General features: G+C 33.3%; 1 protein-coding gene and 1 pseudogene across 11 annotated transcripts in view; both read left to right on the forward strand.

Moving 5' to 3' along the window:
• LOC116663621 overlaps positions 1–13,059 on the forward strand; it is a 544,445-nt pseudogene that overhangs the window by 69,723 nt on the left and 461,663 nt on the right.
• Positions 1–13,059, forward strand: part of RIF1 (replication timing regulatory factor 1) — a 51,657-nt gene that overhangs the window by 31,218 nt on the left and 7,380 nt on the right. For 7 of the 11 annotated variants that reach the window (XR_004319849.1, XR_004319851.1, XR_004319850.1 and 4 more), the window contains exons 24-35: positions 363–565; positions 1,139–1,238; positions 2,399–2,518; positions 3,488–3,639; positions 3,904–3,984; positions 4,067–4,121; positions 4,475–7,699; positions 9,441–9,587; positions 9,866–9,943; positions 10,033–10,148; positions 10,738–10,891; positions 12,719–12,827. Coding sequence is in view for 7 of the 11 variants with exons in the window: in XM_032479426.1 (XP_032335317.1) it covers positions 363–565; positions 1,139–1,238; positions 2,399–2,518; positions 3,488–3,639; positions 3,904–3,984; positions 4,067–4,121; positions 4,475–7,699; positions 9,441–9,587; positions 9,866–9,943; positions 10,033–10,148; positions 10,738–10,891; positions 12,719–12,827 (4,540 nt within the window). In the remaining 4 variants the exon portion in view is untranslated. Of the gene's footprint in view, positions 1–362; positions 566–1,138; positions 1,239–2,398; positions 2,519–3,487; positions 3,640–3,903; positions 3,985–4,066; positions 4,122–4,474; positions 7,700–9,440; positions 9,588–9,865; positions 9,944–10,032; positions 10,149–10,737; positions 10,892–12,718; positions 12,828–13,059 lie in introns of those variants that run through there. The other 4 variants (XM_032479432.1, XM_032479429.1, XR_004319852.1 and 1 more) reach the window with 4 other exon arrangements.

Below are 13,059 nucleotides of genomic sequence, written 5' to 3' on the forward strand. Positions count from 1 at the left end.
TAAACTCATATAACTCACTTCCTCCTGTCTTATCCCTTTTATATATGAGTGATTGGTTACAAAGCTTTGAAAGTAAAATTTCTCTAGGCAGTTATTAATTTTGTATAATTTACATGAAAACAGAATTTTTTCCATTAATGGAACATAAACTTGAATTTAGGCTTGATAATCAAAGTGCATTCTTGCCATCTTATAAAGATGGATATGTACTGAAGGTGATGGGAGCTTTTAAAAAACCATTTGAATTTTTAAAATTCAAATAACATGTTCTGTGAGTTAATTTAGTATGCTTTGTGCTTTTATTTTTTTCTGTTTGAGAAGTAACATTTCCAGAGTTCCAATAAACTTTTCCTTTTTCTTAGTTAGAAAAGCTGCTGGGAGAAATTATTTCTTATCTACACTTCAGCTGCACTGGAGCTTATGACAGTGAACTTCTTGAACAGATCTCGCCATTATTATGCGTAATATTTTCACACAAGAATAAACAGATTCGAAAACAAAGTGCTCAGTTCTGGAATGCCACATTTGCTAAAGTGACAATGTTGAACTACCCTGAGGAGTTAAAGTATGTTAATAATAAAACTTTATATAGTTATTTTGTTCTGATTATATAAATTGGCATTTTTGGTATTAACATAAATTTTCCTTATGAGGAATCATTGCAGAGGATTTCTCAGTTGAAATATTTGGATTATGTGGTAATTAATACAAATTATTTGACCCTTTGCTCCTTAGAGTAACCTTAGTGTCAGGAACATAAAAAGCAATTTCAAATTATCCTTAACAGAAACAATGCAAAGGGCAGGAAATTGATGGCTAGTAAATCTAGGCCAACAATCAAGTATGCATGGTTACTTAATGTAACAGTCTACTTTTGCTTGAAATTTTCTATGATTAAAATTTGGAAAATTTGAAAAGTTTAAAGATTAAAATTTGGAGACCAAAGAGTTCAGTGAAAAATCCAAATATTGTCTGCAATTTCTACCAGTTTTATGTACGTAGAGTAAGAAACAGTCTTTAAGCTGGGATGTGTTTTAACACTTTAAAGTTATAATTAAAGTGTTCTCTTAACGTGTGTTAACATGTTACCAGTACTTACCAGTACTCAAGGTGTATGTATTTGTGTACTCTTTTGAAGACCAATACTAATACAAGCCAAACAAAAATTTCTGCTTCTGTTGCCTGGTTTGGAAAATGTTGAGATTATGGAGGAATCCAGTGGACCATATTCAGATGCAGTAAGTTTTTGTTTGTTTGGTTTTGGTTGATTGGTTGGTTGGTTGCTCTTTCTTTTGAATGATGTTTGAGTAGTTTATTGGATTTCAGTGTAAATTTAAAAAGGACAGAAACCTAGAATGTTTCATTGAAGTGATAAACAAGTAAAACCTGAACAAAAGAGCTCTATAACATAGGAGTTGGCCATATAGTTAGTTGTCTAGTCTAGAAAACTTATGAATTAAGGACAGTAAATTTTACCATAGAGTCTTACGTACGTAATGTTTCTTATACATTTATGGTCTTTTTTTTTTTAACTGGCACCTTGTGTGTATTTTTTTTGCAAAGGTTGGAATTATTTAAGTATATGGTTAAATGTTGCTTTAGGTAAACTAGGAATATTAGGAAATTGATGGCTGGTAAATCTAGGCCATCAATCAAGTATACATGGTTACTTAATGTAACAATCTCTAAGCAAGAGCTACCCTTCATTTTCTCATTTCTTTCCATTGAATCTCATTCCTTCTGTCAGAAAAACGCATCCTTGTAATACTTGATTACTATCTGAAGAGTAAGGAGTAAAGATAAGAGTACATCCGTAGGCAACTTTTCCCTATTTAACAACAAATGGAATCTAGCTGTTTTTTTGTTTTTTTTTTAATAAGAACCCATGTAAGGCAAAAAGCGTTAACAGCTGGCTAAGTACTCTAGTTTGAGTTTTTGGATAAAATAAAAATTTCATCAATTATGTAGACTTGTTGAGACTCGTTCAGTGTAATTTGGCCTGAAAAAAGCCGTATTGGGACCTGATAGTTAATATTTTCTGTCAAGCATGTTTTATTGTTTAAAGTTTTATGGCTTTGATATTCTTTTAGAAAAATTTCCAGTAATAAGAGGGGTATTTGAGCCCAGTAATTTATTTCATTTTAGTATTTATTTAGTGTATCTAATTTTTTCAGATTTTGTAAAAGTAAATGATGCAAAAGAACTACTGCTGTGTAATTTGGAAATCTGTTTGCTGTTACTACATTACAGTGGCTTTCTTTTCTTTGATGTGATCTTAGTAGATTTGAATAATTAAAAAATTTTGAAATGAGTGTTCATTACACTGGAATCAAAATGTGAAAAGGAAATAAAATGAGCATTTGCCCTTAATGAAATTGCTTTATTTTTACAAAAACAGACAGAAAATTCACAATTAAATATGACAATAAGTGGCATGGAAAGAAAATCAAGTGGAAAAAGAGATTCCTTTTTGGCACAAACAAAGAGTACAAAAGAAAGTGTGAAACTACCTGCCAAAGTATGTTTTTCTAAAGTGTATTTAGTAGAACTTTTTAAATTAAAATGTATGGAAGCTTGGGAACATAAAACTTTTAATTGGAAGAAAAAACTGAAAGACTAAATAAAAGATGGGATTGTAGGGAAGTAATAGAGTTTGGCCTAGAAAAACTGGATGGCGTGGAAATACAGAATCTTTGGGAGATGATTACTTAGTAAGGTTAAGTCTGTATAATACTTAGCATCCATTAAGTATAGTTAGTCCAGGCAGATGGAATGAAACTAGATATGAATAACTATAACATAGGTAGCGTAAAAGAATATTTTATAACTTGTTCTTGAATTGAAAGAGAATGACTAGGTGAGATTTGCATTTTAACCTCAAATCTGAAACTAAATATCTAGTCGCTAGTAGCCAATTAACTGATTTTCAGACAATAATTTTTTCAGGATCTCCAATAAAGGAGTATTCTAGAATCTTGAGACCATGGCCCTGGCAAAAGGAAAGAAAAATGTTATTTTAAAGAATAACTTTGACACAGTCTTGTAGCAATTGTAAATTAGAATGAAAAAACAGCTGCTAAAAATGTATAAAAATAACATAGTACCAATATTACTGGTATGGAGGGCATATTATTTTGGCAGTTTTTAACTTAGTTTGACTAGTTTGTGCTTCAGCTTCAGAGCTGCAGATGCACTCTCCTGCTAAACCATTTGTGTGTTGGCCTGAAAAACATTTGCCCGTGTTTTTTCGTAAGCACACATTTGCCTGCTTTTGAAAGAGCTATAATAATTTTTATTTTCTGAGTTTTTAATAGAGGCAGAATGAAAGTGAGGGACATTGTATTAGTTGTTATTAAGTAGGAATATTTTATGGATATGAACTTTAAATTCCTAGTTATTATCAAAAACTATCAGTGTGAGAAGAGAGATTGACATATTGAAAAATAATTTGGGAATTTAAATACACGTTTATTTTTTAAATTTGCAGTTGCCACTAGACTCTTCAACTCCAAAACCAAAGAGTGAAATGCCTTTGGAAGAAGAAAAGTCTACTGACTTTGTGTTTATACCTCCAGAAGGAAAAGAAGCAAAAGAAAGAATACTAACTGAACATCAGAAAGAAGTATTCAAAACAAAGAGGTTTGTACTCCTTTGTACTCTTGATTTGAGTATTCTGTATTTACATTTTTTTTTATTGAGTTATAGTTTACAATGTTGTGTCAGTTTCTGGTGTACAGCACACTTTCAGTCATGTATTTACATTTAGATCTTATGCAGTGAACTATAATTTTGTGTTCAGAACTAAGATGCTGTGTATACTGTACTGTATTTTAAGTGCTAAGGTTAATTTCTAATTGTAGGAATATCAAATTTTTGAAGTTTAATATAAAAAATCTTTTTCAGGTGTGATATTCCTGCCATGTATAATAATTTGGATGTTTCACAAGATACTTTATTTTCTCAGTATAGTCAGGAAGAATCTATGTGAGTATGGAAGTTGTTGAAGTAACTAGTTTTCTAATTTTTAAATTAACAGTACTCTAATTTATGCACTTATTTATTTCAGGGAAATTCCTACTTTAACTGAAAAATCAAAGGAAGATTCCAAGATGGTACTTAAGGTATACTTGATATTTTGTATTTCAGGGTATTTAGACTCACCCTTCCATTATGGCGTCACTTATATTAATACTAAGATTTTTGTATAATCTCTTAACTCTCCTTAGCAGACTTTAACAAAATTGTAGTCAGTGTATGTGGGTATGAGTGCAGTATGTTTAAGTATATTTAGCTTTATTGAATACTTATAATTGGAAACACAAATTAATGGACATCTCCTACCACCTTTGGGATATTTGCAAAATACTGAAAGTTACATTACCTTTTGAATTACTGAAGTTTTATACAGAAATTTCCCCAGAATGTCAGACTTGTTTGCTGGTTAATCTATATGTATATGTCCATTTCTGTGCAGGAAGAACAAAAGGAAAGTGACAGTGTCATGCCTCAACTTGTCATGGAAAACTGTGGTATGGATGAACATCTTGAAAAGGCTTCCTTTTCGAGTAATGAGTGTGGTTCTATTGAGAAAACCAATCCAGAAATACTGAGCAGTAATAATGATGCCAGAAAAAAAGCTTTAATTGCATCAAAGAAAACGCCGACCGAATGTGCACCTAGTACAGAAAATACTTATGGTGTCAGCAGTAGCTCTAATGCCACTATTCCTGGAGCTCCCCCACAGCCTACAAGTCGAAGGCAGTCTTTTATTACTTTGGAGAAGTTTGATGGTTCAGAAAATAGACCTTTTAGTCCATCCCCCTTGAATAACATGGCATCAACTGTTACAGTGAAAAATAACCAGGAAGGCACGACTAAAACAGATAATCCACCAAAAGCAAAGAAAAGAGAAACGGCTCTTTCAAAATCTGACTCTGAAAAAATAGTGCATGGAAGTAAGAGATCAGGCCGCAGGTCAAGTAAAGCTGAACAAATAGGAAATAAAAAGTCTAAGCCCTTAATGAAGTCTGATCAGGCAAAAAGTACTCAGGAATCTGCTGATGGCATGGTAGCCTTAGAAAATAACCCACCTGATTTGCTTAATCAAACAGAATGTGTGTTAGATAATCAGGTTCATCTCTCTGAATCTACAGTGGAGTGTGAGGATATAATGCTTAAACCAACAGTAGAAAATGCTGTGTTATTAGAAAACAATACTGTAGAAGAGAAAGCCTTAGAAATAAATTTGGAGTCCAAAGAAAATACACCCCCAGCCATAATAACAGCAGATCAAACAGTAAATGAGGATAGTCACATTCAGATAACTTCAAATCAAAAAACCCTTAGACGATCTTTAAGACGACGTTCAGAAACAACAGAGCCAACCACTGATAGCCAAGATAAAGAAAATAATCATCAGAAAAGGGAAAGACGTAAGGAAGAAGAAAAGACTCTTCAGAAAAGTCCACTGCAGGTAAAAGATGATTTGTTACCTAAACAAAAACTGATTTCTGAACAAACTGTACAGGAAAATTTAATTGAGAAAGGAAATAATTTACATGAGAAGACTTTTGGGGAAACCAGCACTAACTCTGAAACTGATGAAAATAGAAGAAAGCCAGATCTTGAGAATACTAAATCTGAGGGAGATGGTGCCCAGGACATTGCAGATAAATCCTCTGAGAAATCAGTAAGGGGACGAACACGATACCAAACAAGAAGAGCATCCCAGGGTTTACTTTCCAGCATTGAAAACTCAGAATCTGATAGTTCTGAGGCAAAAGAAGAGAGTTCTAAAAAGAAGAGATCTGGAAAATGGAAAAACAGAAGCAATGACAGTGTTGACATTGAAGATCCAGAAGAGAAAATGGTAAAACAGGAATGTATAAAAGTTGAACATGAAACACATGATTATAAAGTGAATTTTGAAGTAGACACAGACATAAAATCTCAGATCTGTGAAAAAGATGAAAATAATACTGTAATTCTTCAAGATTCTACAGCATCTTCAGACTTACTACAAGTTTCTGATGATGTAGCAGATACTTACGAGGGAAAAAGTAAAACTAGCAGATATTCAGAAAGTCCCTTTTTAAATCTTCCTGTACCAGAATCAAATCTAAGGACTAGAAATGCCAATAAGAGATTGCATAAGCGCGATTCTGTAGAAAATAGTGTGGGGGAATCTTCAAAAGTAGGGACAGCAGATATTTCTTTGCTTTCTGAAAAAACTCTCCAAACACTTGAATGCCAACACAAGAGAAGTAGGAGGGTGAGGAGATCTAAGGGTTGCGATTGCTGTGGAGAAAAATCACAGCCTCAGGAAAAGTCAGTTGGGTTAAAGGACACAGAAAATTATGATGTAAAGGTCAGTGAAACAAAAAAGACAGATGTGCGAACACCTGTAACTATCTCAGAAACTTCTAAAGCTGATCTGCACTCCGAAGTAAAACTTTTAGATGAGCATCATACTGTGAATTTTCATTTAGATCTCAAGGAGGAGAATGATACTACTAATGATTCACCAATTGTGTCTGAAACTGAGCTGAAAGAAAATACTATTCAAGACTCTCTTCCTTCTGGAATGGTAAATTTTAAAGAAACTTGTGATAGGAATTCTAAGGAACCAACATCTCTTGAAAGTCAGGAGCCATCCAGTAAAAAATGTAAAACTAGTGGCCTATGTTTAGATGATACCAAAGATACTTCACTGGAATGTTTTACTTTGGAGACCAAAGAAGAAAAGCCAGAGGCTGTCTCAAAAAAGGAATCGAGTATAGAGAATATTGTTAATGTTGAAGCAAATGCATGTGAAGTAAAAGCAGAAATGAATCCAGAAGAAGTAGATGCTATGGAATTGGATGTTGAAAGTGATAAATCTGAGGTTAGCGTCTCTGAACAAAAGAGTGTCAAAACTGGTATTTCGGAGAAAGAGTTAACTGAGGAAAACAGTGAAAGAAGGGATGAATCTGAAGCAGATGCAGCTGAAGAAGCAGTAACTGAGGATTCAGGTATTGGTCATTCTGATAATAGCACACCTGTAAAACTGAGTGCTCAGATAGAGATTTCTGAACAGACAGCAGTTGGGGAACTAGACAGAGGAGGTAATGAATCTAATCCAGACTCATCTGAAGAAATGAATGCTGAAATGGGAAGTTGTGCAGAAACAGTGATTGGCGAGGTGACTGCTGAAACTGACCATGTCAGTGAAGCAGAGGACGAGGACTTGACTATCAAAGCCTCTGAGCCTGTAGAAGCTGAGATGAAGAGGTTATATGTAGAAATCAATAACTTTGTTCCCGACACACTTGAGACGAGCACTAAAGAAGGAAACGTTAACTCTAATAAAACTGAAACAAATACTGAATGTAATGAATTTGAGGAAACAAAATTAGATGACAATCAAATGGTAGCAGGAAATGATGGAGTTTTACAAGATCATCATACTTCAGAGAAAGTGGAGGAAACAGCACAACCTCTGACTTCTGGAACAGCTGTCTCCGAACTTATATCAGAAGACAATAATACATCTCCTCAAAAATTAGGGGATCTTGATCCTTTACTTGCATCAGCAAATGACAGTCCTAGTGGCATGCAAGGACGCTGTGTCTGGTCTCCTTTGGCTTCTCCATCCACCAGCATTTTAAAGAGAGGACTAAAAAGATCCCAAGAAGATGAGATCTCATCACCTGTTCACAAGGTAGGGATTGAGGCTCAGTATTAATGAGTCCATATTTAATTGGAATATTTTGGCCATATGGTGACACCTGCTGATTGACAGAATATTAGTCTTATATGACCACTCCTTTTGAATATTTACCATGGTGGCTAGGGGAAAGTGCACGTAGAAGGAAAGGTATTGAGAAAGGAAACTGAAGCCCTTGAAATTCCTTTATTTCAGGACACTAAGCTAAAGTTCTCTATACAACCATCACCATTGTTCACCTTTTGCAGAATTGATAATCTCTAATGGTGATTTCTTTCTGCTCTTCATGCAATAATATATGAGGAAACAGATTTAGAGACTGATAAAATTTAGCACTTACTTTGTACTAGGACATTATATTGTTTCACATTTAAGTACTTATTTAAACTCTTATTTTGAGACCTCATCTAATTAAAAAGAGAACAAAATCTCTTTAAGTTGTGTCTTTATCAGTTTCTGGATATGATTTCATTTCTAATTATTTATGTCCCCATCTTCATAGAACTCCTTTAGTTTGTAAACATATGGATTATATATGTATCTACTTTAGCTCTTGGCCCTGTGACTTGCACATATTTTGATGAATAAATAAAATTTAAAAAGGAAAAGTTGCATGTGCTTACATAGCTCAATTTGTCCTTTGCTTAGTAAAGTAAATGTTTTGAAAGGTATGATGCAGGCATTCCTTAATTTTGAAATTGAACTTTCCATCTACTGTAGAATATATGTGTTTATGTGTATAAACTTGTTTATATAAATATAATTACACTGCCCCTTAATTTTGCCCTTAGCCAGCACATTGTGAAGACTTCCCCAAAATATACTGAAAATTCTTATACTGAGAATTCAGAAATTAGTCCTTAGGAAGACTTAACACCTTTTGAGATTTTTTTTTTGGTTTGGTTTTGCTTTGCTTTTGTTTTGAGGCTCTTACTTTTTTTTTTTTTTTAACTTTAAGTTTAAATAGGCCATAGAAGTTCTTGAGAAGTTTATGAAGATAGAATGCATTTGATGTCTTCAGTATTCTTTAGATTAATACAAGTTAACTAGTCATGTTTTGTTTGATAGTAGCTCATATTTAATTTTTAATTTAGGCAATAGTACAATGTTAGTTTTCTATAGCAGATATGTACAGAATCTGCCCACTCTGGGGAATCGAGATCAGGAGTCATTTGTATGTAGTGGTTTAAATGCTTTGTCATGTACTTAAATGGCTGAATGAGTGAACAGAGAGTTTAGAAGCGGCCAGAATGACTTCAAGCTGGGCTAAGAAAGATAAAAATTGCCACTCAGTTGCTGTGACTCTGGTACCCTTAAAGAATTAAGAACAGAGATTAATAAGATATACTAGAGGCCAGTTGGTACTGTCTCTCCGTGCTTACCTTGTTGTTTACAGTTCATGGTGAGCCTGTAAGGTTAGTAGAATTTGATTATAGAATTTTAACTGTCATATGCAATTTTAAGTTTCTCCTACTGTACTTGTTTCACAAGCTCCTTGTTGCTGTATTATGTGGAACAGTTTAGGACATAGATAATTGGAATGATCCTTGGTCTTGAGTAATATCTGTGAAAGCAGTCACTAGGAAAAGCTGCAGCTATGTGCAGTTGGCCTCTAATGAAATAAATTTAGCTTCTAAACCCATGTTCTGTTTTTGGCTAACCTTATAATGAGAGTTTACAGTGTTATTATTAAAAACTTAATTTTGTTAAGTAAAAACATGACGTATGTTTTCAGGTTCGCCGTGTCTCCTTTGCAGATCCAATATACCAAGCAGGATTGGCAGATGACATTGATAGACGATGCTCTACTGTTAGGTGCCATTCTTCAAATAGTTCTCCCATGGTAAAAAGTGTTAAAACTTCACCTACTGCACAGTATAAGGTGAGCTGTAGGCTTTAAAATAATACACGTACAGACACAGAATTGGGTTGGGTAATTTGTCTTAAAAAAAAATTCATTTGGATATATTGTTCAATTCAGACATGAATTGAAAAGGTGTTAAGAGGCAATAGTGATGCAGCAAGTAATTGATTCAGTATTACTATTACATTTTCTGAAAATTTTAAGAAATTACTGTGGTCTTAAGTTGTGAAAATAAAGTTGTAAAATTATAGTTATCTAGGGTTCTGAGTTTTTTTTTTCTCCTTTCTTCTGTCTAGCATAATACCACTTCAGCCAAAGGATTTCTGTCCCCAGGATCACGTAGCCCTAAATTTAAGAGCTCAAAGAAGTGTTTAGTAAGAAATGCTTTAGTTTTCATGCAACTTTATATTTTCACATTTAGTCAGGTGACCTCTGTTTAACAGCTTTTGAAATTTATTTTAAGATTGTAGAGATGGCTAAGGAATATATGCCATGCCCAACAGAAAGCATTTACCCTGCCTTGATGAACTGTGTGGCACCGGTTGACATCATTTTACCTCAGATTACGTCCAACATGTGGTAAGCGGTTAGGATCCTGGCTTATACTTAAAGATGCCATTTATTTAAGAGGAATATTTAAATGATCAAGGTTCTCATGTTTAGAATTGATTTTACATATATTCACACACACCAGAGTAGAAATAAATGAAAATTTAGCTGGGGAAGATGGCTGAGATAGAGCAGTAATAGAAGCATTTATCATAATATAGTAATGGCTAAGATAATTGTATGCTAAATATTTGCCAAGTTTTGCATACATTATCTTTTTTAATGCTAATATAAATACGATAAGGAGTATAATTATTTTCACTTTATAAAGTGTTTATAATGAAGGCTAATCCACCAAAGTCAGACAGCTAGTATGTCATAATGTAAGTGAAGTAAGTTAGGCTCAGTCTATTTCCAGTGCTATCACTTAAACCAGGCATACACATCAGATTCAATTTCTGTCTTAAATGTACATACGCCTCTCCCCAGAGTGGGCTGGGTTGGCCTATATAAATTCAGTTATGATTGAGCTTAAATCAGGAAATTCAGCTGGATAGGCCCTCACAAATAAATGTGAAACTATGTAATGACATTTCTCCTGTTTCTTTCATCTCTTTAGGGCGAGAGGACTGGGACAACTCATCAGAGCCAAGAATATAAAAACAATTGGTGATTTGAGTACTCTTACAGCATCTGAAATAAAAACTCTTCCTATACGTTCTCCTAAAGTGTCTAATGTAAAAAAGGCTCTCAGACTATATCATGAGCAGCAGGTAAAAACTGAGATGTTAGTTACAAATCATGTACAAATAAATGATCAAGCAGTACAATTACAGAAATTTGCATTTAAACTATTCTTGCTTAAAAACTTCCCTTCCCCTGCAGTCAAGAGTAACTTAAAAGGTTTATAACTCCATAGAGGAGTTTCCTCATTTATTTTATACTGTTCTTCTGTATTACATCTTTTTATTCTTTGCATTCTGTTCTCCTTTCCCCTTATCTCTTTTATTTCTACTGAATTGATGATTGGTTTCATGGCTGCTATTCCTAAACACTTACAGAAATCTTGCAGACTTGTAGTTAACAGTAGTTTGACTTTGATATTCAACACAATCATGACCATTACTTTTTACTTATTCTTTCTATCAACTTTTAAGACATAAACATTATGGGTCATGGATGTTTTTCAAGATTTTTATGAAAGCAAATATTCTTTTTTCCTATAAAAATATAGAAAATTTTGTATATAATTTCAGAAGGATTTATAGACTCTCTTGAAATCCACTTAGATACACATTTTGTGTTCATTGATAGTATGCAGAATTGTGAATAAATGAAAAGTAGGGTGCTTAAAGGGTGAAAACCAACATTCTATTAGAATTTATGAGACTAGAGTTTGCTAACTCAATATTGAAGACTTCTGTATTCTTGAAAGTTTTTGCTTTAGTATTAATGTATTTGTGATATGTAAAAAGATTTGTTGACCAATTCTTTAAAAAAAAACTATTAGTAATTTACAGTCTTAGAGATGAAGCATTTAAACTGCTTTATACAGCCACATACATAAAATTCACCCACCCAAAGCATTCAGTTAAGTGGTCTTTGTTTTGTTTTTTTGTTTGTTTGTTTACTATTTTTATTTTTTTAAGCTATTGGGGGAGGATTAGATTAATTTATTTATTTTAAAAAATTTTTATATGTTCTTTTTTATTCACAAAGTTACATAACCCTCACCAAGACCTAATTTTATAACTTTTTTTTTTTATTACCTGGGAAAAAGTCCTGTACTCATTAACAGTTGGTTTGCATCTCTACACCTGAGACAATCCACTTATCTTTGTGTTTAGCTTTGTCTATTGCAGACATTTCATTAAAGGAAGGTTATGTAATCTGTAGTCTTATGTGACTGGCTTCTTTGTGCATATTCAAGGTTCACATGTATTAGTACCTTGTTCATTTTTATGGTTAAATAATAACCCCTGGTATGGTATGGCTGTACAGCATTTTGGTTATCTACCGGTTGAGGAACATTAGGGTTGTTTACACCCTTTTCTGTTATGAATATGCTTTTAGGTACATTCATATACAAGTTTTTGTGTGGACATATATTTTTATTTCTCTTGGGTGTATATGTAGGAGTTGAATTGCTAGGTCATATGGTAACTCTAACATTCTGAAATTAGTATTGTCTCAATCCAGTAATAATAAGTCCTGGAAATACCTTTGAAAATTACATTCTTTTTTAAAAAGAATTCCGTATGTTAACCTTGGAAATCTTTGCCTTAGATTTGCTTTTCCCATATTCTGAACCTGGGGAATGAATTTTTCTTGCCTACCACGGTTATATTTCTTGATGAGTCCAGTAGGAAAAATTATAAATTCCTTAATCACCTCTTTGAAGAAACGCTGTGTAAAGCTATTTTTTGAGTTGTTAGTAGAACATGATTTCTTAGCAATATTACCTAAGCTAATCATGTGATTGACTGTGGAACATAGTATGTCAGATTCTTTTCCTGTATTAGTACTGTTAGTCCTATTGAAAATAACGTTCAGTCTGTCACTTTTGTTCTTATTTTTGCTGGCTTGAATGTATAATCAAGGTGAAGTCTCGTGGACTAGAAGAGATTCCAGTTTTTGATATTTCCGAAAAAACAATGAATGGAATGGAAAATAAATCTCTCTCTCTTGATGAAGAAAGACTTGCCTCAGGTATATTTTAGCAGAGTAGGATAATTTATAAGATCAGCTGACTTTTTTGAAGAGATGTTTTGTTATTATGCTTTTAGTTTTAATTTGACCATGCCCTATGAATTCAACAAGTATTTTTTGTGTGATAGTTGCCAAGTGTATGAAAAAGTAACTGATTTGTCTTCAAGTATATCTAGTTGCTTTTTCTCTAATTGTCACTTTTTACTCTTTCAAGGTCTCAAATGAGGATATA

Source organism: Camelus ferus, chromosome 5, assembly GCF_009834535.1.
Source record: "Camelus ferus isolate YT-003-E chromosome 5, BCGSAC_Cfer_1.0, whole genome shotgun sequence".
NCBI classification, from domain to species: Eukaryota; Metazoa; Chordata; class Mammalia; order Artiodactyla; family Camelidae; genus Camelus; species Camelus ferus.